Source organism: Mesoplodon densirostris, chromosome 2 (genome assembly GCF_025265405.1).
Source record: "Mesoplodon densirostris isolate mMesDen1 chromosome 2, mMesDen1 primary haplotype, whole genome shotgun sequence".
Classification (NCBI taxonomy): Eukaryota; Metazoa; Chordata; class Mammalia; order Artiodactyla; family Ziphiidae; genus Mesoplodon; species Mesoplodon densirostris.
In genome coordinates, this window is record NC_082662.1 from 2,237,598 (window position 1) to 2,262,925 (window position 25,328).

The 25,328-nt window shown below is 60.8% G+C and overlaps 1 protein-coding gene across 3 annotated transcripts in view; it reads left to right on the top strand.

The window, feature by feature from the left end:
- TP73 (tumor protein p73) overlaps positions 1 to 25,328 on the top strand; it is a 68,769-nt gene that overhangs the window by 33,069 nt on the left and 10,372 nt on the right. For all 3 annotated transcript variants that reach the window (XM_060079455.1, XM_060079445.1, XM_060079465.1), the window contains one exon: positions 15,851 to 16,099. In XM_060079455.1, coding sequence (XP_059935438.1) covers positions 15,851 to 16,099 — 249 coding nt within the window. The remainder of the gene's footprint in view (positions 1 to 15,850; positions 16,100 to 25,328) is intronic.

Genomic DNA, 25,328 nt, shown 5'->3' on the forward strand with positions numbered 1-25,328 from the left:
CGCCGTCCTGCAGGAGCTGTGGGCAGCAGGGGGCCGCTGGCGTCCACCCTGCTGCTGCCGCCGCCCCGCCCTGGGGACCAGCAATGGCCAACCCCACCATCACCCGGCTTCCTGTAGACCCAGGATGACTGTGGCCTGTTCATTGTTTGGTCAACAAGTGCCTAGAGCAGCTCTGATGGTAGGTAGAGGCTGCCAGAGCCCCTTCCGGGCCAGGTGGGCTGGGCTGGGTCGTACGGATTTGTGAAAGTGTCTCCGTTTCCGTCCCAGAGGGAGAGTATTTGTGATCTTACCACTGCATGCAGAGGGGAAGTGGTGTGAACAAAAAGGGTTGAACTTGAGGTCATGTGGTCGCCTTTGTGGTTATTGGGAACCCACTGGGCAGGGAAGGAGGCATGGAGATGCAGGATGCTGTTGGGGCCCCCGCCTGGGTCGCCTGGGGGACCCACCTCTCTTTTTTTTCTTTACCTCTTTTTTTTTTTTTTTTTTTTGGCGGTACGCGGGCCTCTCACTGTTGTGGCCTCTCCCATTGCGGAGCACAGGCTCCGGGCGCGCAGGCTCAGCGGCCATGGCTCACGGGCCCAGCCGCCTTGCGGCATGTGGGATCCTCCTGGACCAGGGCATGAACCCCTGTCCCCTGCATCGGCAGGTGGACTCTCAACCACTGTGCCACCAGGGAAGCCCTATCTCTTTTTTTAAAAAAATATATCTATTTATTTATTTGGCTGCACCGGGACCTTTAGTTGTGGCATGTGGGATCTAGTCACCTGACCAGGGATCGAACCCGGGCCCCCTGCATGGGGAGCACAGAGTCTTAACTGCTGGACCACTAGGGAAGCTCCCAGGGACCCACCATTCTGAGCCCCGGTTCTGACGCTGCTGCCCGTAGCCCGCGCTGTGCCAACGGCCCACAGCTTCCCGGTCAGGGCTGCACAGCCCCCTGCCGTGGCCCACTTACTGGGGCCTTCAGCTGGTGCCGGGGTGGGCTTGCTGCTGGTCCAAGCATCTTCTCCCACCTACACAGACCAGCAGCTCACGGGACAGGAGGGAGCCAAGGGGACGCCCCATGGGCCCCTTCTCAGATGGGATGAGCGCGGGGAACACCCAGACTCTCCAACTTTCTCCACCCACTCCTCTTTCGGGTGGGCGTCCAGGGACCCCACCCAGCCGCCTCCCAGGCTCCTGTTTCACTGTGTATCAGTGTAGGCTTTTGCACGAGATGCGAAGGGCAGTGCTGGACAGTACCGGCTCACCCATGCCTGCCTCTGTTGACGGGCCCAGGTCCGTCTGGGCTGCAGGGTCATCGAAGGCTTAGTCTCGGGTGACTGGGCCGGGCCCCATGCCACCATCCCATGAGCCAGGCCCACAGTGGGTGTCGTAGGTGTGTGCCCTGAGCTGGGGTAGCACGGGAGGGCATAGCGCTTGGATCTCCCGTGCAACCTGGAGCAGGGTCCCACCCGTCGCTACGGACGGGACAGCTCCTATAGGAGGGGCAGCCTCGGACAGGAGGACCCCAGGAGGGAAAAGTCAATCAGTGCTTTAAGAAATATTTGCTGAGTGCCTGCTACTGCATATGAGGGCACACAGGAGGAGGGCGTGATCCCTCGTGAGTTCTAGAAGCTGCCTGGGCTGCAGTGCTGAGAGCAGACCACAGGAGGGCAGGGCAAGGCTGGGAGCCGGCTGGAGGCCCGGGATGGAGAGGGATGTAGGCACCTTGGACCGGGTGGGAGCAGGGGAGGGGCTGAGAGCCCTGGGCTTCCAGACGGACGGGATCTGCTGATGGGCTGGGGGTTTGGACCCAAGTGACTGGGTGAAGGGAGTGATCACTTATTCAGCTGGGAAACTGAAGAAGTGGGATTTGGGGTGAAAAGTAAGCGTTCTGCTTTGACTGTGCTGTGTGTGAGACGCAAGCAGCGGATGGAGGACGGTGGGAGGTGGGACGGAATAGAGCGTGGAGTTCCTGAAGCCACGGGAGGGAGGGAGGGAGGGGATGTACGGTGCGGCTCGGGGCAAAGCAGGTCGAGCCCAACAAGGGCCGCACAGCGGACTGGAGGCGTCAGGGGAGGTGGTGGGAAGTGATCGGGTGAGGAGGCTGTTTGATCTCTGGAATAAGGGCAGGAGAGGACCCAGGAAAATGCCCAGGGTTCTGGAGCCTCGCGGATGGGAGGGCGGCGCGGAGCCTGGGCCGCACTGGCTGGAGCAGCGGCTTGGACACTTCGGGGCAGGAGTCCTGCGTGCTGGAGGGTGTGGGTGGAGGTGACCACGGGGGAGTCTGGCACAGGTATAGGGCTCACAGTCAGGGCGGGTGGGGCCCCACACAGGGTGAGGAGCACTGGGCTCCCCAGATCGGAGCCAAGCACAGGGAGAGACGCCACCAAGCAGACGAGAGGGGCGGCCTGGGAAGCGGGGGGAGGGGGGCACGATGCTGGGGGGTGGGAGGCGACCCGGGCAGGAGGCAGTCCCGTTCCCGTTCCGTGGCTGGGAGAGGACAGAGCTGAACTGGGAGCAGGGCAGCCCTGGGCTGGGGACGGAGCAGCAGCCTCTCCTGACCGTGTGCTGAGAGGGTGCCAGGCTCTCGGGGCTGGGGGAGGGACTGACCTTTCCGGAAGGAGATGCCAGAGCCTGATTCAGGGGACGGAGGGGTCACCCCACCAGCCGGGCTCGCTGGCCCAGCCTCCCGACCCTTTGCCAGGTTCTAGGTCTACCCCCGCAGCGCCGGCCCTCTGGCATCCCCACTTCCACGTACACACATCCCCCTCCGCCCCCCATGGGTGACTGTCCCTTCTCGGCGGGCGGAAAATCCACCCTTGCTTCCTTCTTTCACTTGGCCAACACCTGGGAGCTGTTCCCGGGCCCCTCCTGCGGCTCCAGCATCCCGCTCGTTAGGAGCCTGTCAGCCTGACCTGGATCGTGCTGGCCCCATGCAGCTCCCACTAGACTCCGGAGCTAGAGGGTCCCTCCTGCGTTCAGTCCCCCATGGGCTCCCGGAGGGAGGGTTCTGCTCCTCTGAGCCATGTCCTGCCCTCGGCCCTGCGGCTCTCTGGCCCAAAGGCTTCCCCCTCTCAAACATCTGGGTCTAGACCTCCCCAGTACCTGGGCAGCCGGTGGCATCTGCCTCGAGAAGCCCCACTGGCCTGGCCGCCCCCCACTGGGCTGCTTTTGTCTTCTTCCTTTGTCTCCAGCCTGTTCTGAAGCCCCGGTTAGCTGGTTCTCTGCTGTCCTCTCCTCATGAGAGTTAAGCTCTGGAGGGTGCAGGGTACGGGCTGCGTCTCTGTGCCCGCCGCTGTCTCCCAGGGCCCGGGGGGTGCCCGGGAGATGTGTGTTGAAGGGCTGAGCTACACCCCTTGCCGGGAAGCTGGTCCTGGCTTCAGAGCTGGAGGGAGGGGCTGGGGTCGGCCCTCAGGACTCACCGAGTAAGTCCAGGCAGTCCCCAGTTCTGCGGGCTGCGCCCTCCTCCCCTCTGTGCCATCCCGCAGCGCCCTCCCTGCCCCTTCATTGCACTTGTCACAATTGTCCCCACTCCGTCATGGGGCCTCCCCACGACGGCCCCCTCGGTGTCCTCAGTGTCTGGTGCAGGCGGGGCGTGCTTAGCATCTGCAGGATGGGCAGACAGACGGACAGAGTGATGGATGGATTAAAGGATGTCAGGGGACACGTGGATCAGGCTCTGGGGGTGCAGGCAGGGGGTGAGAAGGCAGACCGCCCCCCAGTGGTGCTCAGGGAGGAGAGGGGAGCCCGTACCCCTGCCTGCACCCCTCGAGCTGGCCCTGTGACAGATCACCAAGCTCCCCACTTTCCTTCCAGGCTCTCAGCATGCTGGGAGGTGGGGTGTAGGCTGGGCTCGTTTCCTGGTGGTTAAAAAAAATCTCTGCATCCCATGGGTCACCTGCCTGTTCCAAGGCAGCTCCGCAGAGCCTGGCAGGGGCACAGCCTGAGGCCCCAGACCCCCTGGGGGGCCCTGTGGAGGCTCTCGGATCCAGGCTGCACCCTCACTGTCTCAGCAGCGCCGTCTGCAGGCGGAGGCTCCGGCTGCAGGTCCTGCAGACACAGCCTCCCTGGCAGCCCAGCACAAGGTGTGGAAAGTTCCACATAGCCCTGGCTAGGATTGGGCAGGGCCCCGTGAGAGGAGAGAGCGTATGTGCATATTTTCAGGAGGAGAGGGAGCCTTTCCCCCCAAGCACAAGTCGAATCTTGTTGGCATTTCCATCCGTTTAATCACAGACTCCTGGAGATGCTGTGGGAAATACCAGCGGGATGGAGGTCCTGCTCCGAGTGGGATGGGTTATCTCCCAGCCAGAGCCTAGACGGCCTGTCAGTCACTTACCTCTGGGCGAGGTTGCACCCAAGCCCAGACATGCCTGCCAGCGAAGATCACGGAGTTGGAAGTTTCATTCTCTATTTTTTGAAAGTCTGGTTTTGGTATCCTCTGGGGAGCACGGGGACACTGGGGGTCAGAGCAGACAGAGAACGCCAGAGAAGGGGGCACCTGGCTGACCCTCCCCAGGTAGAGCCTCTGAGATCAGACCCCAGGGCCTCAAACCTGGGGTGATGGTGGTGACAAACAGACACATGTCTGCCCCACCCTAACCCTAACCCTAACCCTAACCCTAACCCTAACCCTAACCTTTCCCCAGCACAGGAACAGGATGACCTGGGTCACGCAGGGTAGAAGCTTGGGTTAGGAGGTGCTGTACCTGAAGTGGGAGTGATGGGCTGGGGGCCTCACTGCAGGAGGTGACAGTTGAGCAGGAGGGGAATGGGGAGGGGCCACAGGGCAGAGGGCCCGGCAGAGCGTGGGGGACAGGGGCGCTCCACCTGGTGACCTTTGCACTCAGCCCCCTTCCTATTTGGATCCACACTCTGGTCCCCTGACAAAGACGCAGATAACACTACAGTAAGTCCCCTTACATACGAGCCTTCAAGCTGCGAACTTTCAAAGACGTGAACGTGCGTTCTTGTGTCCAATCACATAAGTTAGTGCGTGTGTCTGGCGTACATTGTCACATGCGTGCATCCTCTACAAGTGGTTGTGCTTTTGTGTACTTTACTGTACAGGGCTGAATAGAGTACAGTAGTACAGTATCTTTATTTCAAGCCCAGGATGTCCGGAAGCAAGCGTAAAAGCAGCAGTGATGTAGCTGGTACTGTTGAGAAGCGCCAAGAAAGACAAGAGGAAGAAGAAGTCATTGAAGAACCGAAGAGATTCACGATGCAGGAAGTGGCACGGGATTTTCTTTATTTGAGGAGGCGCTGTTAGTGTTTGAGGCACAGGACCCGGATGTAGAACGGTACATGAAGGTTGTTTGCGGCAGCCGTTCAGAATGCAATCCGGTGCCACCGTGTCATCTGTGATGAGAAAAAGAGAGCTACTACCCAGACATCACTGGATCGTTTTTTCAGGAGGGTAGATGGAATTGAATCCAGCAAGGAACCAGAACCTGTGCCATCACCGTCAGGCGTGAGTGAACTTGCAGCTCGCCCTCCGTCTCCTGTTGCTGAAGATCCTTCAGCTCTACCATCTCCCACCTCCTCTCCCTCCTCCAGTCAGTAACTCTGCTTGCCTGTTCACTGGACGCCAGCCCCTGGATGCCAGCTGTTGTACTGGACTACTGTACTTTTCAAGGGACTATACTGTAAGATTAAAAATGTTTTCTTTATTTTTTGTGTTTTTTTTAAACTTTTTATTGTTTTAAATTAACTTATTTATTTTGTTGCACTGGGTCTTAGTTGTGGCAGGCAGGCTCCTTAGTTGCGGCTCACCAGCTCCTTAGTTGTGGCATGTGAACTCGTAGTTGCGGCATGCATGTGGGATCTAGTTCCCCGACCAGGGATCGAGCGTGGAGTTTTATCCACTGCGCCACCAGGGAAGTCCCTTGTGTTTGTTTTTTTATGTATTATTCGTGTGAAAAGTATTATAAACCTATTACAAGACAGTGCTATATAGCCGATTGTGTTAGTTGGGTACCTAGGCTAACTTTGTTGGACTTAACGAACAAGTTGGACTTATGAACGTGCCCTTGGAACGGAACTCGTTTGTTACGTAGGGGACTTACTGTATTTACCAGATTTCCAATTTTTGCAAAGAGGTCCCCTGCTGGACCACACAGCCGGGCCTTGCAGTGGGCCTCGGGCAGCTTGAATACCGGTGCACAGAGGCTGACCTTGGGGGGCAGCCTGGAGCCTGTTCCCTCAGGGCTGTGAGGGCACTCTGCAGGCCCTGGTGCAGCGCTAGATGCATGGTGGGTGCTGCAGGCCGCAGGGGGAGTGGGGTGCAACAGACAGCGCAGGGGTAGGCAGCATGGGCATGTCTGCTGGGACCCAGCAAGCTTTGGAGGGAAGGAGGGAGGGACGGAGTTGGGAGGAACTGCGGAGCCTCAGGCTGGTGGGTCACCACCTTGCACATCTGGGAAGGTCACGGGTAGATTTTGCTTGGAGCTGCATTTGGGCTTCTTGGGGTTTTTTGGAAGCACCCTCACTCCCCGTTGTCAGGGGTCTCAGGGAAAGCGTGGAGGACACTGATAGGGCCAACTCGGCAGCCGGGCCTCCCCTTCTGGGGTCTCGAGGGTCCCCTGCCTGGTCCTTGTGAGCCTGACTGAGGTCACAGAGTGAGAGGAAGCCTTAGCGGGGAGCCCAGGCCAGCTGCTGCCAACTTGCTGGCTCCACACAGAGCAGCCAGGGAGACCTGCTTCAGCTTCTAGAAAGAGCTGAGAGTCAAGGGTGTGAGATACTGCACGCGCTTAGCCAGGGTGGCCGTGGAGCGTTTGCTGTGGCTTCACAAAGGCGTGGACAGTTCTTTTGGAGGCTTATGGCCAGAGGAAAAGGGATGCCCCCCTCCCCCCAATTAAAAAAGACGAACCTTGATCCTTTAGTTCCTTTCAGTCTGGTGGGACCTTAAATGCTGCTGCTCACAGGACCCTCCTCTGTTCAAAATGCACAGGCTGGGACTTCCCTGGTGGCATGGTGGTTAAGAATCCGCCTGCCAATGCAGGGGACACGGGTTCGAGCCCTGGTCCAGGAAGATCCCACATACCGCAGAGCAACTAAGCCCGTGTGTCACAACTACTGAGGCCGTGCGCTGCAACTACTGAGCCCACGTGCCACAACTACTGAACCCCGCGCACCTAGAGCCCGTGCTCTGCAACAAGAGAAGCCACCGCAATGAGAAGCCCGCGCACTGCAACGAAGAGCAGCCCCCGCTCGCCGCAACTAGAGAAAAGCCCGCGCACGGCAACAAGGACCCAATGCAGCCAAAAAAACCAAAAACCAAAACCAAAAAAATAACTTCTCCAACCCTTTCATAAGAAAGGGATGAAAAGGCCCAACCCTTTATGGAATAAAAAAGGTCCAACTTTCATGTATTAAAAAAAAAAATACACACAGGCCCCTCCTAGAAGGAGCAGGGACACAGGTGCAGTCCCGGAAAGTGCCCCCCAGGGACACTCCTGGCTTCTCTAGAATCCGGCAATTCAGCCCCAACCCAGTCCCATGGGCAAACCAGTGGCAGCATGGGCGCCCTGGGACCGAGGGGGCAAGAGTTCTGCTGCTCAGCCGCTGTCTCCAGGTCTCCGGGCCTCCTCTCTAGAACAGAGTAGGCAGTGGCCAAGCCATGCAGCCAGGCCATTTGGAAAAGGCAGGGCTGGAACAGGCCAATGGTGGCTGGGTGCCCTGGGATGGGCGGGGACCCCAGCACTCCCTGGAGGAAGGACCAGAGCGCTGTCCCACAGGGCGGAACTTCATCCCTGCCTGACAGGGAGGGGAGAGCTCTTTGTCAGACTGTCCCCCTCCAGCCTGCCCTCTGCCAGAAGGGGGGCCATTTTAAAGAGCCAGAGGCAGGTCCTCTCCCCTCACCCCCCACTGCCAGCTAGCTTGGCTCCTGTGGGGACAGGAGTTCCTGGTTAGCGAGCGCTCCGTGCCACTTCTCTCTCCAAGATTCGCCTCACACACTGGCTGTCCTCAAGGCTTTGATAAGGTCTGCAGTCGTGCTGTGGCGCACACTTTGGGCACCATGGACTGGACTGCGGGACAGCTGCCCGTGTGAGCTGCAGGTGTCCTGGAAACTCAGCAGGTTCTTAATGCAGAAATAGGAGCTAGAATAGGAGGAAGATGTCTGGATGGGTTGTACACTCTGGTGGAGAGAAATTAGCTTAGCAGGAGCCTCTCATCTCTGAGGTCGGGGCTTCTGTGCTGAGGAGAAGTTTCTCTCTCCTGGCCCTGCTCCCTGGATGGTGGGGATTCTGTAATTACGTGTCTCATCCTGGGTCCCTGTTCACGCTGGTTGCCCGTCTGCCCTTGCCGCCGGGCAGCCTCCTTCGCGCTTTCGAGTTGTCCTGTCATTTCTGTCCCTTGCTGAGTCCCTCCTGATCCTTTCTGGGTGTGGAGGGAAGGGTGCACTATGACCTACTGGATCATTCTCTGCTGAACTGAATAGCACTGGAAGGGGGGTCATGGGCCCAAGCTACCAGAAAAGGTCAAACCTCTCAGGGGGCCCTCTCCGAGGCGGGCCCTCAGGGCCTTGGGTGGGTGCCCTGAGTGACAGTCTTCTGACCACACCTTGAAAGAACATTAAAAGCGTAAAACCTCCATTTCTGCCAGAAATGCAGAAGAATGCAAGATGAGTGAGTTGGCCTTCCCATGGCTTAGAAAAGAAGGAGCCAGAACCAATGTTTCTGCGATAGCCATCCATGTGGTAGCTCCCAGGACCGTGGCCATCCATGCCCACCTGGGGGCAGGTAGTGGGAGAGGGAGCCAGTAGGAACAAGAGCAGACACGTCTGTGCATTCCGTGTGTCGGGCGCCATCCTCGGCTTCTTAGTGAATTAACTGCTGGGCCCTCACAGAAGCCGTTGGTAAAAGGTGGGCATGGATGCGAACCCACATGGGTGTGCATCATCACGTTACTGAACCCAGAGAAGCAGTGGAGGAAGTCCTCGAACACTAGAACAGGTGGAGAGAGCCTGGGTGGCTTCAGGGAGGAGGTGATCCTTGAGAGGTGGTACAGGTAGGAGAGACAGTGTTGGGGGTGGGGTGACTAGCATGAGCAAAGGCCCTGTGGTATGGACCTGCAGTGTCGAAAGGAGGCTGGAAACTGGGGCTTCCTGGGAGCTGTTATCACTGCCCAAAGGCGAGCGAGTCCTGTCTTTCGAATCTTTGTGTCCTTGCGGCCGGGACAGACAGATGCTTCCTGAGTCAGTGTTTGAGCTCTGCATTCCCCAGCTGCCCCCGCTTGGCCTGGCTTTGAGTCCCCTCCACTGGGTGAGGCAGCCTGAAACCGTGAGCCTTTGGGGACATAACCAGAGTCGTTTTAAATTTTACTGACAAGTTTTCCTGTTACCACGTTCACTAAAAAAAATAAGTTTTACTCTGGAGAGCACTTGTGGTATCTAAATGTAAATCTGTGCTGGGTCCCCTGACTGCGCGTCACAGCCCGTCTGTACTGGCCTTGTCTCATCTTGGCGTCCTGGAGCCTGGCTGAAGGTGGTCATGGATGCAGGGAGGCTAGAGATTAGGAGGGAATGGGGACAGAGACTGTCACAGACAGTTTATTTCCCAGGTACCTCTCCCAAAGTCATTTGAGATGGTTTACAAATTCCACATAAATAATCACATAAAATGGGATACTTATAAACCCACAAGATCCAGCTCACAACGAAAGGGTCAACCTGGTGAAGCGGGAAGAGCCCAGGCTCTGGAGAAGGCTGGCTGGGACGGCCGTCTGTGGGAGTCAGAGGAGGGCGCGGGGAGCCGCCTCCCGGCCCTCACGGGGAGCTGGCCAGGCCCTGGGCACTGGCAGGGGTGCTGGTTGGTGCAGTGTGGCCACTGCCACGAGGGTCTCCTGGAAGGGCTGCCATGGGCTGGAGCTGCCTTGGGCCGCAGAGTGCACCCAGCACAGGAGTGGGTACAGTGGGCCTGTGTGATTCGGGGGCTCTACTTGGGAGTTCCAGGGTCGGGTTCATTCAGCCCGGAGTTTCTGAGCGTCCAGTCTGGGGCTAACCTGTGTGCGGGAAGGCCCGCAGCAGATCTGCAGGGACTGGGCAAGAGGCCCCTGAGGCTGGGGGCTGGGGACATGGTGATGGAGCTGTGGGTGGGTGGGAACTGGGCCGGGATCCCAGCCCCAGGGCAGCCCCCTTTGGACATCTCCCCGCAGCTCCTCGGGAAGCCTCCCCCTTTCCCTGGGACTCCGGAGGCTTTGGCAGAGGCCGAGCAGCTTGTCCATTCAGGGGGCGGGACCCCCTCAGCCCCTCCCCATTTAGCCTCCTCCCTCTGCAGATGGGTGGCCACAACTTGAGGTCTAAGCCCAGTGCCCCATCTCCGCGTGTGTTCTGGGCCCTGTGTGTGAGCACACGTGTGCACATGGCTCCCCAGGAGGGCCCCAAGGTGCACCCTTGCCCGACACGGAGCAAAAATAGGCCACTCTGGATTTCTGCCTGAGAGACGCTGACCCCAGGAGAAAGCCTGGCTGCCCTGCAGAGGCTGGGACATAAACCCAGGCACACGGTGGGGGTTTGCAGACGGCCCGCAACGGGAGAGCAGTCTGACCCCCCTACCCCGGCCCAGCATCTTGCTCTAAGTTGACAGAGCGTCAGAACACATTTGTGGAGCAAATGGATGGACCGTCTTGGAGGGGCTGGAGAGAGGGGCCCCCAGGGCATCGTCCTGCTCTGCCCGAGGCACTGCGATCTGAGAGGGAAGGGCTCTCTGCCTCAAGACCCCCTCCCAGAGCTCCAGCCCAGCCTACTGGGCACAGGGACCTCTGAGGCTCAGAGGCAGGCCTGGTGCTTCCGGGGATGCTGGGGAGAGGCCACCCGCTGGCTCCCGACTCCCGCTCGCTTGCAGCCCTCCTTGGGTCGGGCCTTGGGTCGGGCCCAGGAGCCCTGCACGCGCATGTAGGCACATGTGGGCCGCTGCGGGCCAGGCGTGCCCCAATCAGCCCACTCTCTTGGGAGTTCTTATTGAAAGCCAAACAAACCAAAAACGTCCTGGTTTTGCCTGAGTTCCTCCCTGTTGCCAAGTGGGTCTCGTCTCATCTTCCGGGGGCCTCTAGTTCTGGAGAACCCCCTACCCCTGCCGGCTTCGGTGCAGCCGCCTTGGGCACGACACTGGCCTCCACGCTGGCCTCCCCTGGGGTCCAGACTCCCCTGTTTAGCAGCTGGGTCTGGTTGGGGGGTGGCCCCAGCAAAGTTCCCTGCCTGGCCGGGAAGGAAATGCAAAGTTCCCTGTGGGTAGGGAAGGCAGGGCCTTTCAAGGTGAGGATGCAACACTTCCTAATCTGTGGGTTCCCAGCTGCGCTCAAGCCTCAGGGAAACCAGGGGGATAAACATCTCTGCTGTCTGTCCATCCCTGCTGGGTGTGGGCAGGGGTGTCCCTGGGGAAGCAGGACGGAGGGAAGGAGCAGCGCTGGTGGTCTGCCCCGACAGCATCCGCCCAGCACAAGGCTAGTGTCATCAGGCTCCCGGAGAGAAGGGGGCTTCCCAGGCCCCCAGACCACAGGAGGCCCCTGAGCCTGACACCTTGGAGGGCTGGAGCGAGAGGAGAGGAGATGGGACCCTCGCTGGATGAGGGATGCAGCGGTCCCACATCTCATTAGGACTCCTGTGCCGGGCCAGCCCGCTGGAAGCCTCCAGGCTCCCTCTTGCTTTGTGGCTGCTGGGTGTGGAGATCCTATCAGCCCTGCTCCTCTTGGTTCAGTGACTAATTCCCTGGCACTCGCCTCAGATCTGTAAAGAATGTGGACAAGTTAAAATCTGAACACCGTGTCAGCGTGGGGCTGCCTCCCCCTTCCCCTGAACTGGGAGGCAGGGGCAGCTTGCTCTGCTGGCCTGGGCCATCCTCCTGTTGGGGATGGAGCCGGGGGGACAGACATGAAACCCCAGGCTGGGCTGTCCTTGCTAGGGATGCGGAAGGCTCCCTGCAGCCCTTGGTGGAGCAAAAGGGAAGACCCTCCAGAGGGGTCATGCTCAGCACCTAGAAGAGAAAGGAGATCTCTGGGGGTTGGGTTGGCAGGCTGGGACCCCTCCCCCCAGGACCCACCAGGTTCTCAGCCTCCAGCAAGTGGGAGAAGCAGGCTCCCATCCCGTCCTCATTCCTGGGCATTTGTATGGTGGGGTGGGGGGCATCCTGCTGCCCCATGCATCTGTCTATCCATCCATCCATCCCCCCCTCCATCCATCCATTCATCCCTCCCCCTCCCTCCCTCCCTCCATCCATTCATCCACCCATCCATCCATCATCGATCCATCTATCCATCCATTCATTCATCCATCCATCCCTCCCTCCCCCTCCCCCATCCATTCCTCCCTCCCTCCCTGCATCCATCCCTCCATCCCTCCATCCCCCCTTCCATCCCATCATCCCATCATCCCTCCCTCCCTCCATCCATCCATTCATCCACCCATCCATCCATCTATCCATCCATTCATTCATACATACATCCCTCCCTCCCCCCTTCCTCCCTCCATCCATCCTTTCATCCCTCCCTCCCTCCCTCCCTCCATCCCTCCATCCCTCCATCCCTGTGCCCACTTGCTCTCTCATTCAGCAGCCCTCCTGAGTAACCACTCTGTAATGAGAAACGCACTACACCCCCAAAGGATGTGCTAATAATTAATAATAATAGCAACAACAATAATTACAGTTGTGAGTCCCTCACTGGCCACTGATGGAGGACCCTGTCCAGTGCTGGCCATCCAGTAGAAATGGGATGCAAGCCACACATGTAACGTTGCATTTTCTTGTAGCCACATTAAAAATGGTGAAAAGAAACAGCAAAAATAATTCAAGAATTTATTTTGCTTTTCCCAAACTATGCTCATTTCAGCAAGTGATCAATAAGAAATTGTGAATGAGATATTTTATTCTATTCTTTTCATTGGCACTAAGTCCTTGGAGTCTGTGCCCTTATGTCTGCAGTGCAGCTCAGTTCACACTGGCCATGTTTCCTGTGCCCGTGCGGGGGTACGTTGATGACCCATGGGACAAGGTCTGTCCTTGTTGGGTCTGAAGTCCAGTGGGAAGGCGTAAGCCGGGGGGACGCAGAGCAGTGCCCTCCCAGAGCAAGGGGGTGTGAGAGCACGTGGGGCCCCCACCCGGGCCCTCTGGAGGCATTGGCTGTCGCTCCCCTCACGCCCACAATGGCCCGGGCCAGGAGAGGTGAGGACTGGCCGGGTCCCTCAGTTGTTTTTATTGAGTTATAATTGGCATACCACACAATTCACCGACTTGGAGTATACAATTCAGTATTTTTAAAATATATTCACAAAACAGACTCACAGACTTAGAGAACAGATTTAGAGTTGCCAAGTTGGGGAGTGCAGGGTAGGGATGGATTGGGAGTTTGGGGTTAGCAGATGCAAACTATTATTTACAGGATGGACAAAAAACAAAGTCCTACTGTATAGCGCAGGGAACTATATTCAATATCCTGTGACAAACCATGATGGAAAAGAATATGAAAAAGACTATGCATGTATGTGTATAACTGAATCACTTTGCTGTACAGCAGACGCTAACACAGCATTGTAAATCAACTATACTCCAGTTCAAAAAGTTCACAGGTATATGGACCCATCACCACAGTCCATTTGAGAGCATTTTCATGGCCTCAGAAGGGAACCCTGCACCTTAGCTGTCACCCCGAAGCCCCACCCCAGCCCTGGCCGCCCCCCGTCTGTGTCTGTCCCTGTGGGTTTGCCATCCCTGGACTTTCATGTAAACGGGAACCGTATGGCGTGTGAGCTTTTGTGTCGGTGCCTTCGTGTGGCGTGTTTTTTGCATTTCTTCTGGGTTGTAGCATCAGTAGTTTGTTTCTTTCTGATGGTGGAGGAATAACATTCCATCGCACAGACTCGGCAGTTTGCTTATCCATCTGCAAGGCAGTGGGCACTGAGCCCCGTTCGTCTCCCAGGTGAAGGCACAGGAAGTTAGGAAGGCCTTTGCGGGGACCTCGGAACAGGAAAGGTGGCCTTAGTGGGGCGGGGAAGTGGGGTCTGCCCGGCAGGGGGCCCCCATCCCACTGGTGTTGGGGCCCCAGGTTTACAGGGTGGGGGGAATGACCCTGGAGGTTCAAATAGAAAAGCCTGAGACCCACCCAAGGGATCTGTCAGATGGCAGTTTCGGCCAGGGCCTTGTGCCAACACCCTGACGGCGTCGCTCAGTCTGGCTGTCCCCAACGGGGAGGGCATGGGGTCGGGCCTGGCGGCTGATCCGCACTGGGTGGCAGCTGGCCGTCAGGGCTGGAGCATCCGAGGAAAGCACCTGCCTGGCCTCTGGGAGGCACGGTGGGGCAGGAGGAACGGGGCTGGGGTGGGGGTGGGGCAGTGGCTTTGGTAAGAATCAGCCGCCTGTCATCCATCACCCGTCACCTCCCTCCCCCTAGGTCATCACCTGTGCTGAGCTTCCTCCAGGCTGGGCACACCTCAGGAGAGGGTTTCCCTCCCCAGGTTGGGAGGGGGCCCGGGGGGCTCGGTGATGTGGACACGGGTGTGCCTCCGGGGTGCCGAGCGGCAGGGGGCTCTGGGTTATGGAGCCCAGCCCTCCTGATGTGCACGAGGGGGCTGAGCACGGGGGTCGCCCCATGGCCGGGGTTCCCCCACCATCCGAGGAACTCGCTCGCTTGTTTTTCAGGTTGGAGGAGGAGAAGGGGGTGCCGGGCAGAGGGCGCCCTCTCCCGCTGTCCGGTCTGCCTCTCCCCTCCACCCCGCTAGCGGGACTCCAAGGCCCTCTGCCCGCCAGATGCAAGTCCCCCCAGTTCACGGACCCCCGGCGTTACCATCCCCACTCCAAGCCTCAGTCTCCTCATCTGCAATTCAGGGGCAGTGGCGCCCTCCCTCTGAGCCTGGCTGGCACAGAGAAGGTGCTGTTTAAACATTTGCGGTCAGAGCCGGTCTGTCCCGTGTCAGCTACTGTGTCACCCTCCTGTTGGCAGCCTCCTGATTGGGAAGGTGGGTCTTCCCTGCCAGCCCTCCAGGGGAGACCTGCTCTGCCCTGGATTCAAGACGCTGAGGCGTGGGCCCCGCCCCCTCCCTTCCTCGCTGGGGCCTCCCTTAAGCTCCTGGCAGGGGCTGCTGGTCCAGACCCCACAGAGGGTGACCCAGGGGACACGCCCACACCATGAGGTTAAGAGTTCCTGTTCCTTCTGTGTGTGGCCCCGGAGGGGGCTAGGCTGCCAGCGCCCTGGGGTGGGCAGAGGGTGTGGACCAGGCAGACCTGCTAGCAGGGGGAACTGGGGGGGCATTCAGATGCGGATGGATGAAGGCGGCCTGTCGTCGTGCAGAGGCCCTTCGCAGGTGGCCTCAGCCACCGTCCTTCAGCCCCCAGCGCTGTCCCACCCCCTACAGGGCTGGACCGAGGGGCCGCATCTGGCCTCCCAAAGCCTCTTGGGCAGACAGCCCCTGCACCGGAGCACGGGGTGTGCCCACCCTGTGCGCTGGGGCCGCTCTCTGCCCTGCTCCCAGGGGTGGGGTCTCCCGGGCTTGAGCTGGAACGGGGGGACAGCAGGAGGCGTGGCTCCCTTGGCCAGGTGCTGCCCCTGGCGACTGCAGCCGGGCGCCCAGGGTGTCAGTCGGGGCTGGGAGCTGCCCCCCGCAGGCCGGTCCCCTCCAGGTGTGCTCAGTGGAGCCCCAGGAGCCCAAGCACTGGGAGGCTGATGGAGAGGGGAGGGCGAGGTGAATATGTCAGTTTATCCCAACACAAGTAGTGACCTGTCGGGTGGGCCCCCCCCAACCCCCCGAGGAAATATTTGGGATGACTGAGCTGCTGGCCCTTTAAGGCTCCTGTAACAGGACACCTCCCGGACGGGATGGCTTCCACTCTCCAGCCTGACTGTGTGTCTCCCCCCTCCCTCCTCCCCTTCCTGCCAGTCCCAGTTCCATTTGCTGAGCAGCACCATGGACCAGATGAGCAGCCGCGCGGCCTCGGCCAGCCCCTACGCCCCAGAGCACGCCGCTGGCGCTAGCGTGCCCACCCACTCGCCCTACGCGCAGCCCAGCTCCACCTTCGACACCATGTCGCCCGCGCCTGTCATCCCCTCCAACACCGACTACCCCGGCCCCCACCACTTCGAGGTGACCTTCCAGCAGTCGAGCACAGCCAAGTCGGCCACCTGGACGGTGAGTGGCGCCCCGGCTCCGGCGGTCACCTGTGGGGCGCATGGTGGGGAGGGGCTGCCCGTGACCTGGGCACCCAGGGATGGCCACCGTGCACATCTGCATCTGTTCTGGGTTTCCACCCGGCCGGGAGGCAGGTCTCGGAGCCGGACAGTCTGGGCGTGCCCACCCCTCGGACAGACACGTGGCCAGAGTGGGCCAGCCTCCCACAGGGCCCCAGAGGAGATGGACATGCCCCTCCCCCCGGCGAAGACAGAGGCAGACCCTTCTCACGAGGACTGTCCGGCCGCCATCCCTGAGCTCAGTGGGGGCTCTGGCTTGAATCCTGTCCTGGGTGGGCAGCAGGCTCACAGCTCTGACACCTGGAGCCATCTGAGGCTGGCGCCGGGGCCCACGGAGGCCACCTCCTCCAGGCAGTGCAGGGCTGGCCAGAAGTGTCTGTTGTAGGCGGGTTTCGGCTTTGCCCACTCCCTCTCTGGGTTGTCATCTCCAAGCATGGGTGTCAGGGATGGAGCCACAGTGCCGCGGACCCCAGGTCCTGCCACTGTGCCCTTGGGAACAATCGGACCCCAGGTCCTGCCACTGTGCCCTTGGGAACAATCTGACCCCGGTCGAGATGGTCGAGGTTTTGCCAAGCTTGATAACATCCCACACACCCACTCCCCGAGAGCTGTGACTTGCGATTGCCCTAAGCTCTTTGAGGTTGTGTAAACCCTTGAAACTGCCTGCAGCCACGAGGTAGAATCTACTATTGTCCCGTGTTAGAGTCCGGGACGCCGAGGCACGGAGAGGGGAAGTGGTCTGCTCGGGGTTATGCAGGTGGTAAGTGGGGGCACTGGCATGGGAACCTGGTGGCTGGCTCCTGCGGCTGCGCCCCCAACCACTGAACTGCACTGTCCATACTGCGGCTGGGAGAGGAAGGTGCTACTTGATGTCCCCGCTAGGGCAGAGTAAAGGGTTAGGGACACCAAGACCCCCAGATACACTGCCGGCTTGCCTCGGAGCCTAGGGCATCGGGCAGGAAAGGGTGCGCCAAGGACCCTCCAGGTCTGCTGCCCGCCCCCAGGAGGGGAGAGTGAGCCTGGCTCTGGCGGTCCTGGCCATGGGGCCACGTCACCTCCTCTGGGAACAGCGGCTCCGTGCTCACTCCGGGCCCCTGGGAAAGGACCCTGGAGCAAAGGAGTCCATGCAGGGTGGATGCACTCCCTCCTGCCCCCGAGGGAGTTCCCAACTGGTGACACCGAGGTCCTGCCGCTTTGAGAACCGGTTCCCACTCTCCCCACTGTCCTGCTGGCCAGGCTGTGGCTCTCCCACACTACTCCTGGGGTGGCCAGAGGTGGGGCGGAGCGGCAGGCAGCCTGGACGGCCCCCTGCAGCTAGCTCTGGTTCTTGCTTGAGCCGTGGGCTCCTGCAGCTGCTGACCCATCGCTGAGTCAAGGCTCAGACCGACTCCAGGGCTTCCAGTGGCCAAGAGGGGCAGCTGCTCCCGTCAGTGCCCAGATGTCCTCGTCTGGGAATTTTCACTCCATTGCTCCATTGGTGGAGGTGATAAGGCTTAACCGGGATGGGCTTAGGGCAGTCGGTGCTGGCATCTTCATTATTTCCTTGGATGATGGGGGTGGGGGTGGGCTGCCATGGAGGCTGGTCCTCCTGGACAAGGTTGTTTAGCCAAAGCTGCACCTGCAGGGGCTTCTTTATTGCCTGTGGGGTCCTGCTCCCCACACCCCTGCTTTGAGGTCTGGCCCTCGAGGCATCCCTACATTTGCACATCTCTAGTGACAGGAGGCTCACTACTGCTCCTAGTCCACATTCTGACTCGCTCCCTAAGCCCTTTCTCTCCCTTCTAAGGGTGGGGGGGTCCCGGTCCCTCCTTCACTGACGTTCTGTCATCAGGGCCTGAGTTGCTGGTCTCGTAGGAGTCCTGGTAGGCAGCTGGGGTGGGGGGTGGGTCCTGGCTCCCTTCCTCTCCATTGTTTGAGGATGCTGATGGGGTCTGTAGCATCTGGGGGGCTTTGAGCACCTGGGATGGTCTGAGCTGGTCCTCAGGGAGGGACGGGAGCTGCCCCCTCCTGGTTGCCTCCACCACCCCCTGCCAGGTGTGTGGCCTCAGGGCTGGAGGTGCTCATGGCTTGGCCACAGTTGTTCTGGCCCTAAGTAGCCCCGTGGGGTGGTCTGTTGTCCAGGACGGAGGTAGCCCAGCGGCCACACCAGAGGGCAGGGGAAGGCTCATTTGTCCGAGCAGCTGTGTCTCCAAGCCCCAGCCCCGCTTCCCCCACTGCCCGGGCAGTGGACACCTCCCTCCCAGCCTGGGCACCTCCACCTGCACCCCCGCTGAGGGCTCACAGAGGTGAGCTGAGGAGGAGGGTGCTGCTGCTGGTGCCCACAGACGCCCTCTCCAGCCCTTCCCCATGCGGGGGTGGAGGTGGGACAAACATCCATAATGAGATTCGTGGCACCTCGGCTCTGGGAGCAGACCCCACCCCTGCAGGCTCCCTGCCTTGCCCGGGGAGGGGTGGGGGACAGGCGGCTGGCTCATGCTGAGGACAGGGAGCACTGGGTATCCCGCCTGCTTGCAGCTCTGGGGGCCTGGCTGTGCGGGCGCTGCCCAGACTTGCCGCCCAGGCTTGCCCTCCAGGCCTCCGTGCCGTGCCGTGCGCGGCCCCCCTACGCCAGCCGGCTGGTAACTGATAGCTAATTCGTATTTTTCTCAAGTGCAGTTCCAAACTGACTGCTGCCTTCTCTCCTCTTCCTGCTCAGGAAAAACACCCTCACCAGCCCCCAAGCGACCGCAGCTGTTAATGGGGTCTTTGGCTTCTGCTTGGCCAAGGCCTCCTGGGAGTTCCCCCAGCCCCGGGTGCTTCATCTGCCTTGACCTGTGTCCCTTGACTTCAGCTCTCACGCCTGCATTCTTTGGGGGCAGAGGGGCCTGGAGCCCTCAGCTCACAGGCGTGTGTGCACGTATGCGTGCATGCAACACTCGTACATGCATGCACAAACACGAACACATGTGCAGACATGCACACACAGGCACACATGCAGACACATGTGCAGACATGCCCACGTGCAGACACTGTACACATGTACTTGCGCACACAGGCCCGCAGGCCCCTCCTGGTCGCTGCCCAGGGTTCTGACAGCCCCTCCCCTCCCACAGGAGTCAGGAGGAGGCGGGTAGCAGGTAACTGAGCAGCCAGAGGAGGGACCTGTAGCCAGGAGCAGGGGGCAGGATGAGATGGCACTTTGGCTGGCAGGGTCGCGGTGTCACAGGGGGTTCTGTAACGCCCCGCCAGGGTTCGCTGCTTGTGAGCATCCTGGCTGAGGCTTGTTCCTTTCGGGGCCGTCTGGGCTTTGGAGAGAGACAGATGCCGTGAGAGATCACAGTTGTGAGCAAGGCCCCGGCACCCCCGGGCACTGATGTTCTTTGGGCTGGTGGACGGGTGGAGCCGGGACAGGGATGGCAGTGCCAGGTGCCTGGGTCCCTGTTCCACACCCTCCCTGGGACATGGCGGGGTTGGCCTCTGGCCCCTGATGGCCACTCCCATCCCGGGGGCCCCCGTGGGTTGGCAGTGTGGGGCCTGCTCCCAGCCTGAGCCTCTCCAGGGGAGGGGCTGTCCTTGACGTTCTGGAGGTTTGGGGAGGGGCTCCAAGGTCAGCAGGCAGGCTTGGTGTGGTTGGAGGCCTGGCCCAGCAGGGCATCTGTGGGCGCCTCGGGCAGACTGGGTGGCACTGCTGCCAGCCGTCAGGGCAGGCTGCCATGAGGCGAGACGGCGCGGGCACGCACGGGTGCGAGGGCACACAGCTTGTCCCTGGGGGCCTCCAGCCAGCCCCCCAGCCTGAACACAGCCCCCTGAATGACCTCCAGCTGCCCCCGCATCCGACGGGGTGTGTGTCCATCCGTCTGTCCTGGGGGCGAGCTGGCCCACGTGATGTGAATGCCCTCGCGTACCACCCCTGCCCCAGGAAAAAGTGGGAGGGGGCCTGGGAAACGCAAAGGCTCTACGAGGGCTTCCTGGGTAGAATGTGGCTGAGTCAACGCTAATGGATTCGGGAGAAAACTTTCCAGCCCCTCGGAGGTTAGCAAGTAGGAGAATAATAGTGGAGGTGTCCCAACATGATCGCGGTATCAATTGCGTTATCCTAAAAGTTTATGGAATGCATAAGTGGAATTAATACCTTTTACTGGCACCAGAAGCAATTATACGTATTTGAAGCCGAGGGAAGAGTCCTAACAGTGTTCATTGTAGAGATGAGCCTCCGAGTCTTCAGGGGAAACTGGGGAGAATCTTCAGCAAACGCTTGCCCTGTGCGGAGCTCCGCGGCGGGGCGCTCCCTGCGGCTGGTCCTGGGGGGTTAGTGCCCCGGTTTGCGGCCCGAGGTGGGGGTCCCCTCAAGCAGCGGGGGAGCCCTGCGCCTGGAGGTCACAGAACTCAGCCTGGGGGACCCTGAAAGGGGCCCCGAGTCCCTGCCGCCGAGGGGTCCCAGGGCAGCCCCCCTCTCCCAGCCCTGAGGTTCTTGCAGGGGAGGCGAAGGGAGCCCCCAGGGACAGGCTCCATCTTCCAGGTGCGGGGCTGTGGGCAGGGCATGATGCAATAGATGTTTTACCAAGAGTCCTCTCTTGTCTGGGGCTTGTTTCCAAATTGGACACAGCTCTGTGGATTCTAGGGTGTCTGGTTGGTGCGCGGACAGGGCCCCTGCGTGGGTAGGCACCCCCGCCGAGCACCCCGGTACATGTTGTAGGCTCTCATGTCCTCCTCAATTTACGGATAAGGAAACCGAGGCTCGGGAGGGCAGGTCGCTGCTCAAGGTCACCCGTCAGCAAAGGGTGGAGTCGGGGTCTGAGCCCCGGCAGCCTGACCCCTGGCTTTCATCACGCAGCTTGTGGGGGGCACAGCCTGTGCCCCTCTGTGGAGCGCGTCAAAGGAGCAGCCTCCTCTCAGCTCCGAGGGGTGGGTCCAGGGACCTCCCCCAGGACCCAGTGGACCAGTGGTGAGGGGGGCTGACCCCTCAGAGGTCCAGGGCCTGCCCTGGTGGGGAGCACCTGGGCCCAGCAAGCCTGCGACTACTGTTTGTCTGAGTGAGTGACAGCTGCCACTGGGTGGGGAAAGTCTGCCCAGTTCACCTTCGCAGCTGGGTTTTTATCGACTGATGAAAATTCCTTTATATATATTCCTCTATTATAAAGAACACTTTATAATTACAATGCTCCAGGGCTGACCAGGCTCAGAGGTAAACGCAGCTACAGGCCAGGAGGGCCTGGGAGCCGCCCCTCCTCCTCTTCTCGCACCTGAACCTGGCCCCCTGTTCCTGACCCCACTCCGGTGCCCTTAGCCCCGTCTCTAGCTGGGAAAATGAGGGCCAAAGGGGAGCTCTCGCCCCAGCTTCTCCTAGAGCCACTGCTGCAGCCAGGGGGTCCTGAGTGCCCTGGATCTTGGCCCTGGGGGAGTGAGTTGGAGCTTGGCTTCCAAGCTGGGTGGGTCCGAGTGGTTGGTTGTCAGGGAAATCTGCTTTGGGCTTTTCTCAGATCCCAACCTTGGAAGCCAAGCTCAAGTTCATGGATCCCAGGCCCTGAAATTCCACCGGCCACGATCGGGGCTGTGAGTGCCGCAGCTCATTCTAGGGCAGGAAGGTCCTCGTGAAAGGTGCACAGGGCTCAGTGAAGTGGACAGTCAGAGGCTGTTGGGGGAAACACGCAGTGGCCTGAAGGCAGGCTTCCCCAGGATCACAGACCTGCCCAGGGCGAGGCGCCCCCTTCCTCCGTGGGTCCTCGTGTTGTGAGGGGGCAGCCAGTGCCTCCAGGGCCTTGGAGAGGATGAACCAAGGCGGTGCTGATGTGATGGGAGCCGCCATGTGCTGCGGGGTCAGATGTGTAGAAGCCAGCACTCCCTGCCCCAGATGCTTCGCTGGATATTTACAGGTTCCAGGGAAAACTTCGATGGCAGCCAACTGTACTAAAAGCTGAAAAGTGACCACCCCACGTGTCCAGGGCGTGCAGGTCCCCGGGGGCTCCTCTCCTGCTGGCCGGGAGTGGAGTTGATTTAGTGAAGAGATGCACTCACTGCTTCCTGGCTGCAGGGCGTGGCTTTACCTGTGGTCCTGAACTGGGGACTTACCTGCAGCTGCCATGGTAGGAAGGTGAGAGACAGGAGGACCCATCCTCAGGGCTCCCGTCGGGGCTGACACGATGGCCCTCCGGAGAGGCCACCTTGAGTATCTGCTATAGCTGCAGCCACAGCCTGGCCTCCCCTCCCGCCATCCCCCCTGCCTCCTGCTGCTGTTCCAGCCCCAGGCCATCTGGAAGCTGCAGGGCGCTCGGGGAAGGAATTGCCCACACTGGACAGTGGTCGTGTCCAGAATGGTGGGCCCACAGGCAGAGGCTCCTGGACTATCCTGTGAGCGGAAGATGCCCACTGACCCTTGCAGTCACCGTGCTCACAAGGCCAGGCCAGCTCAAAAGGCTGCAAGTGGGATGGGGTGAGCGTAGTGGGGACCTCCTTCCTCTGGCCGTCAAGGGGGCCCTCCCGGGGCTGGGCAGAGCTGGGCTGGTGGGCAGCCTCCCCACGCCGCCCCGTGCCGGGCAGTTCTGAGGCCCGACCCACAGCCCTGCTGGCTGCGTTCTTGCCAGAGCGCTCTCTCCATGAGGCCAGCTGGGGGATGCCCCCTGCAGCAGGGACGCCGGTCTTCAGAGGAGGCCAGGACAGGCAGGCTCTCCAGCTGGCAAAGTCAAGCTTGTGGGCAGAGGGGCCATGTTTGGACCTGGTGAGGCTGAGCGTGGTGCTTGGGCTATCGATGCTCTTTGTGCCCTGGGAGTGGGAGGGGTGGCCGGTGGCGGGAGTTCTGGGGCTCCCTGCAAGCCTGGCCTGTCCCGAGGGCTCAGAACATGTACTGCTCACCCCTTCCTCAGGGTCCGGGGGTGGCCAGATGTTGGGCCTGGGTTACAGAACAAGGACTCGATGGAGGCCCAGGCTCACCTCACCCTGCCCGTGAAGGTGTCACTGAAGCTAAAAGAAGGGCCGGCCTCTGGGCAGCTCCTTCCGCCCTGGGAAGGAGCTTCTGGCTGGGGCCAGAGTGAGGGTGATAACAATGGGACCCCCCTGTGTGCAAGACCCCCTCCCCGCACTGTTCATGGGGTGGGGCAGTGGATCGACAAGGCCCTTTGGAGTCGGGACTGAGACTCATCACACAGCATCTTGACAGAAAAGGGGAGGCTGGAGCAGCCTCCTTTATCTGCTGGCCAGGCACCGGCTGTGGCCCCCCTCAGGAGCCAGGGGGCCCTCGGAGCCTCCAACCACCAGGCCCGCAGCCAAGGTGGGCTGCTGGCCGTGGGTTTCGTTGTGTGTGGACCCTCACTGCCTTCTGAGCATGGGTGCTCTGAAGCATGCTGGGGTGATGGTCACCCCCCAGGCCGGTCACCTCCCTGACACCTGCCAGAGCCCCCCATGCTTCTGGCCACTTTCCGCTGAGTGAAGACACAAGGGCTTTTCTAGGGTGAGTGAGAGCCTGTGGCCTTGGGGAGGTCCTCAAAGGGTCCATAACCCAAGAGAGGAGAGAAACGTGGGTGTGAGCTCCCGCACACGCACACACACACTCACGCACACACGCACGCACAGACAGCAGATAAAAGGGGTCCATAAAAAAAATCAGTAAAAAAAATAAAGCCCCCACTGCAGGCCCCGTCTTCCAGAATCTGTTGTAACAGATTCACCCAAGCTGGTTAACGGTATTTGCGGTTTGCAAGATGCTACACGTCCCTGGAAAATGACAGACAAGTTATTATCACCTCTCCACTCTCCTTCTGCCCAGACCTGCCTGTGCTGGGCACCCAGCTGCAGGGGAGCAGGCGCGAGGAAATTAACAGCCACCACGCCGCGCCCACCACCCTCTGCCCACCACCCCCGGCACCAGCCCTGCCAGGCCCGAGGCTCCCAGCCAGGCTGGGCCGGGCCTATCGTGGACTGGGGGCGGGGGGGTGGATCGGAGGAGGGGAACCGGGTGGAGGCAGGATGGGCATACACCAGCGTCTGGGCAAACCATTTCCTGCAAACACGAAGGAACTCACGCATCCCCGAACAGGCAAGTCCTGACGGCTCTGTGTCAACCGCCGAAGATAAATAAGATTTTATCAGCTCGGAATCTGTTGAAACACATCCATCTAGCGGTTCTAGGGAAGGAGAGGCAGGAGGGAGGGAAGGAGAGGCAGGAGGGAGGGAGGTCCAGAAGAAGCATCTCCGAGTGACCTTTTTTACAAAACAGATGAGGACCCAGGAGCCCTCCTCCTCCCTGCCCCGTGCCCAGGGAGGCCTGAGGCCCCGGAGCTCTGGGAGGAGGGGAAGGAGCTAGGGGAGGGGGTGGGGGGGCTCCTTCATTCCCTCCAGGTCCCACCCTGCCCCCAACCCCAGGTTTGGCTATTCAGGCCTACCCCTTCCCCTCCCCCTCCCAGGCTTCTCCCCTGCCGTGCAGCCCAGCGGCCTCAGGTGTCACCACCTGATGCTACCAGGGTGGGGAGACCTCAGGCATCCTTCCCTGACGCTGCCCGACTTGGGCCAGGCTGGGCGTCCGTGGGTCCAACCCCTGCTCGGGGGCTGGGGCCTGACCGGGTGTGTGCCCAAGGGCGGCACGAGCAGCCAGCTGAGGGCAGCACTGGGCTGGGGACACCACTACAGGGAGTGGGCCCACCCAAGGCCGTCGGGGGCCTTGCCAGGGACGCAGAGGGAGGGGCCTCCTCTCTCCACGCCCATCGCCAGCCGGGGTGAGGCACCCCGGGCAACCCTGCACTCCCAGCCGAGAGCTGGCTTTCGGCTTTCGGCTTTCGGAGGGGCGGTCAGGCGACCGCTGCCCTGGGTACCAGGGACAGCTCCCAGCAGCTCCTCCCAGGGGCGGGGCGTCCACAGCTCCGGAGGAGGTGGCCAGTGGGTCTGGGGCAGGCAGGCCAGAGGGAAGGGCTGCGCTGGTGGGGGCGGGGGCTCTGAAGCCACGTGGCCACGATCCGGGAGCCTGGGGAGGGGGCCGGGGGCTGGGGGCTGCGGCTTTGCACCTCCCAAGGCTGTGCCTGGAGCCTGGCTCCATCCCTGTTGGCTCCATTCCCTCCTTGGGGCTGCCTGAGGTGGTTGGTCGACATCGGAGAGGGGACTGCAGGGCCCGCGTTCAGCTCCATCCCTCCCCAACCATAGCCTTGGACTTGAACCCAATGCCCCTGCTCACACCAGAGGCCAGGAGCCACCTCACCTGGAGATGA